General features: G+C 32.6%; 1 protein-coding gene across 1 annotated transcript; it reads right to left on the bottom strand.

Annotated features, from left to right (window-relative positions):
• Positions 1 to 933: 933 nt before the first annotated feature.
• Positions 934 to 1,278, bottom strand: LOC133326540 (uncharacterized). Its single transcript, XM_061535168.1, has one exon. The coding sequence runs from the start codon at positions 1,276 to 1,278 to the stop codon at positions 934 to 936; it is 345 nt and encodes a 114-aa protein (XP_061391152.1).
• Between the last annotated feature and the right edge of the window lie 3,447 nt (positions 1,279 to 4,725).

The following is a 4,725-nucleotide window of genomic DNA, read 5'->3' as shown; positions in this document are numbered from 1 at the left end:
GGGCGCAATAAACCGAAAACTTTAATTTTGTCAGATTTTCTAGTCGCTCTTGAGGCCATTATTGAATGCAGAACATCACATATTTTACACGGTGAAGGTGGTCTGACCAAATAGCAAATCAACCAAAACCTCACCTCGAGAAAAGATTACCAAGCCTTTTTAGGTTACTCCCGACGTAAGCTTTCAAAACGCCGATACACGTGTTTTTTTATTTTTAGCACCTCTATCATATTTTTTTGGAATTTCCCGATAATTATCAAAAAATTGATAACGGTACCTCACAAATCTAGTTGATTTACGATGTTCGGACACTTTTTTCATACGAATTGGACAATTTTTAATGATAGCCGAAATGTAGCGGTATCTTATAGGCTATAGTTTGGTATTTTGAATTATCATTGGGTATCACATATTCTCGCCATGAATTATCAACATTGGGTATCAAATCCAAAAATTTACAGTGGTGGGAGGGCATAAACATAACGACGTTTTTATTTGTTTTTTTTTTTCATAGGAACATTTTCCTCCAAGGTCCATGCTTGGACATAGCCTACATATAAGACCCTAACCGATTTTTGGTATTTTTAATGCTATCTCTTGGTGGAATATATAAAGAGTTCGTTGAGTGTTCGAACATGCGGATATATTGCCACGTATAAATTTTGTATTGAAACCGTACTAAATTGTTTGAAACATCGATATTTCGATAAGGCATATACTTGATCGCTGATATGTGTATGCACCTATTAGACTCAAGACTAATTTAGTAAAATTTCGCACATTTTAGAATCACATCCAAAGTTTCCAAATACATTGTAAGTACGGAATTTATGCGAATTACACACGTTGTATCTTTTTTATTAAAAAAATATTTTTTGGTTTAAATAAATTAAATTAAATAATATTTATTTTATTCTTTTTTTATCACTTAAATTACTTAAAGAAACCGGCGCCAGCTGAAGAATATGCCGACGAATAGGCGTTGGCAATACCGCCACCAAAACCACCAATTTGGTAACCTCCATAGGCTGGATATCCACCGTAGCCAATGCCACCATAACCAAGACCACCATAACCACCATAGGCTGGATAACCTATTCCGCCGAATCCATAACCGCCATAATATTGACGAGCTTGTCGGACGTGCTCAATATCCGAATCTCCAGATGTGGCAGCATCTACAGCCTCCAAAGCGATTTGAGTTTCACTGTCAATGGGCAAAGCCCAGCTGTTGTAGGCCACGCAAAGGCAAAGGGCAACGATAACGAACGATTTCATTTTGTGAACTGAATATGAAACCTCTAAGACTTGTGGCGAGAGTTCGAATCTGTCTGCCCTGGTCGCTGCTTTGCAATTTTATATCGATTCACGTTGGGACAAACAACATATTGTTCAAACGGTGAATACGCAATAGTTTTCATAGTTAAATGGTTGTTGAATGGCTAACAAAGGGTTGACAAACTTAACAGAAGAATGGCTTGTGGGTAAAATATTATTTTATTATCACCAATCGCCAATTCACATCAAATCTTTTGACAACTGTGTGTGTATTTGTGAGTTTAAATTATTAACATATATATTTTGCTAATATGAAAATTTCCATAGTTAATAGTTGGCAAAAACCTGTTCATCTCTTGTTAAATACAAGTATTGTAAAGAAATATGAAGTTGTTTTTTTTTTGATAATGTTTAGTTTTGAATAGATTAAAACACAATGCTAGGTATTACATAAATAATTTTCGCAATATTTCAAATGGAGCTTAAAGTTGTTCATTCCAAACACACTCACTGGAATAAAAGTCCTGCCAAATATCGTGGAGTAACATATTTATTTTGAAAAAGCGAATATTCAAATTGTATATTTTTAAAATATTTAATTTTTTATTTTTTAAGTTTATATTCCAATGTTAATATTAAAAAAATATAATTCTTTTCCATGACAAACCGTTCACAGCCAGGATTCCACAAATAAATTGGAATTGCAATCAATCTACCAAAATTAAAATAAATATTTTAGAGAAACATTCAGATACAGTTATGCTACATTATATTCAATTTCATTGAAAAAAAAAAAAAATACCCGGGCCAATATTGGGACTTGTTTAATTCCACCCGGAGAACATAATCTGAGACGGACATTTTCCAGGAGCATAATAGGAAACCTAAATCTGAGCTATACCGGTAAGGAATGATTATAGGAGAGAAATCGGCATGAAATAATACAATTTCTATAATCGGCGTTAAGTTTGTGGAAAGCAAAATTAAAATATCTAAATAAGTAAAAACGACCCGGCCCAACTTTTTATACACTTCACCATGAGGATGACAATCAAATATGTATCTAGAACTAATGTGGGCTTCTAAGAGAAAACTCATGTTATCAAAGGGCCTTGAAGATGATCAAAATTCTCAAAACATCTAAAAGTTTGACCATAATAAAACGGAGATCTATATTGATATTTTTTGGTAGTGAGATTGGACAACCAATGTGAATACAAAACACCAAATAACAGCCAGTTCGGTTGGAAAACCTGTCCAAAATCCCCCAAAATAACGAGTAATGGGGGCAACGTCATATGGGGCCTACCCTGAAACTTGGTTCAATATTAATAATTTTTGTTACGGATATGTGTTATTCAATGAAAACTCATAATACAAAATAACAACCAGTTCGGTTGGAAAAAACAGTCGTGTGATTTCGGGGTCGTTTTTGGCCAGAACTGAATCTACATGCAATATTTTGTGCATATTGGTCCAAAATATTGTGGCCAGGCGGAAGGTCAAACATGACTAAATTGATTCACATAATCGATATATCGATATACTTAAAGGTGAGTCTAGGGCCAATATTTAGCGTAAAAAAAAACTCTAAAACCACACATAAAGCTATAATACCTTACACCATAGTCGTGTAGGATATAAAAATTGTGTTCGATTGATAACCCAAAACTGGGAACAGCTATAATACCTTCATAAGCATGACCGTGTAATGCTAGTCTCTTGAATATCTTTTAGGAGACTACGTTATCTTAAAAACCCGTAAGGAAAGTAGTAAAGTCGGAGGGGCCGACTATATGATACTCTTCAGCACATTCAATAGATGGGCCTTAACAGACGTCTCATTTTTGAAGGGCCATTGACATGAAATTGCACGAAGTTAAATACTAAAATCAATCTATGTACATGTCATTCTGCAATCTATGCTAAATTTTATTTCATTTGTGCAGATTTACAGTCGTACAATGGGACACAATTTTGTAAATCGATTTAAAGCATATATGACAAAAGCTATTCGATATTCTACACCACAGCGCCCTGTGTAATATTAATTTAACATTAATCGGACATCCGTTGACTATTTGCATCACAATTAATTGAAGTCGATCGATAATATATATGGGAGTTATGCCTGTACCAATCTGCACCAATTTCTACAAAACTCAAAAACGTTATTTTAGGCTCCATTTTTACGGTGTGCGAAATTTTGTATCAATTTGATAAAAATTGCGAGTGTGAAGCATCTATACCTAAAATTCGACGAAATTATAAATGAAAGCTATATCTAAATCTGAACTGATTTTCACCAATTTCAATAGGGTTTGTCCTTGGGCCAAATAAACGAACTGCACCAATTTTCATTCAAATCTGATCATACATCCAACTTGTGCTTTTTTACAATTTTACATCAACTGATGGACATGCATAAATCTCAAAAACTGATGCATAAAAAAAAAACAATTAAAAAAGTGTCAGTCGGTGTTGTCGACATATATACCCTCAACCTATGATTTGCGGAGGTCGCCGAATTACGCACAAGTTTTGAAGATTATTCAAATTATTTTTCATATTTGATTATAGGAATTTTTTTAGTTATTTAAAGTTAAAGTTATTGGCTGTTGTATATACAACATCCAATAGTCTATTTTTACACGACATAATTTGAAATAACACGAATACAAAAAAAAAAAAAAAAACAAAATTACTTTTTTTACATGAACTATTTACTTATTGAAGAAAATTCTGGAATGCTTTTGCTCAAACATCCCTGCCTTAATAAGAGTAACAACCCTGCATGGCATGAATTTCTAATATGGCAACATTTTATGTAATTCTGGTGTGTACTTGGCCAGTACCTTTTTTTACATGAATTTCTCGGGAACCATTCTATCGTGTAAAAACAGAATTAGGTGTATTGTGTATTTATCGATTTGATTGTAAGGAGCAAAAGGTAACAAGACTGGTCTATAATTAATATGGGGTATAATATAGATTCAAAACACTGTTAGTATATGTCGGTCAATATGTTACACACATATTTATAATTGACCTTTAGCCTTTTTATAGAAAAAATAAATAAATAAAATGAGTATTTTTATACTGGAAAAGTTGCATATTCAAAATAAACATGTTTAGAATTCTTATTTCTTGGTCGAAAATATAGTCATGAAAAACTAGGTTAGGATCCAAAATTTATATATTAAAATAGCCATTTCGTTTAAAAATTATAGTTATTATCTTCGTTTTCTTTTTTTCTCTTATTTAGTCAGTTATTTATCTCATTATGTTGCTCAATTCAGGCTCTCTAAAAATTTGAAATGAAAACGTTTTTTCTTTACATGCAATATTTGTTTTTTATTTCATAGAACAATAATTAAACCTCTGAAGGGTATAAAATGATTCTACCCTGCCGAAAATAACACTATTTTTAATTCATTACTAGTTTTC

Source organism: Musca vetustissima, unplaced genomic scaffold (genome assembly GCF_032173495.1).
Source record: "Musca vetustissima isolate MV318-11 ecotype Yass unplaced genomic scaffold, APGP_CSIRO_Mvet_v1 utg91239, whole genome shotgun sequence".
Lineage (NCBI taxonomy): Eukaryota > Metazoa > Arthropoda > Insecta > Diptera > Muscidae > Musca > Musca vetustissima.
The sequence above is the reverse complement of the archived record's forward strand: the minus strand, read 5'-3'. Positions and strand labels throughout refer to the sequence as shown.

What these genes read in the sequence shown, in the direction of transcription:
- LOC133326540 (XM_061535168.1), bottom strand. Translation starts at nt 1,278, where the DNA reads ATGAAATCGTTCGTTATCGTTGCCCTTTGCCTTTGCGTGGCCTACAAC.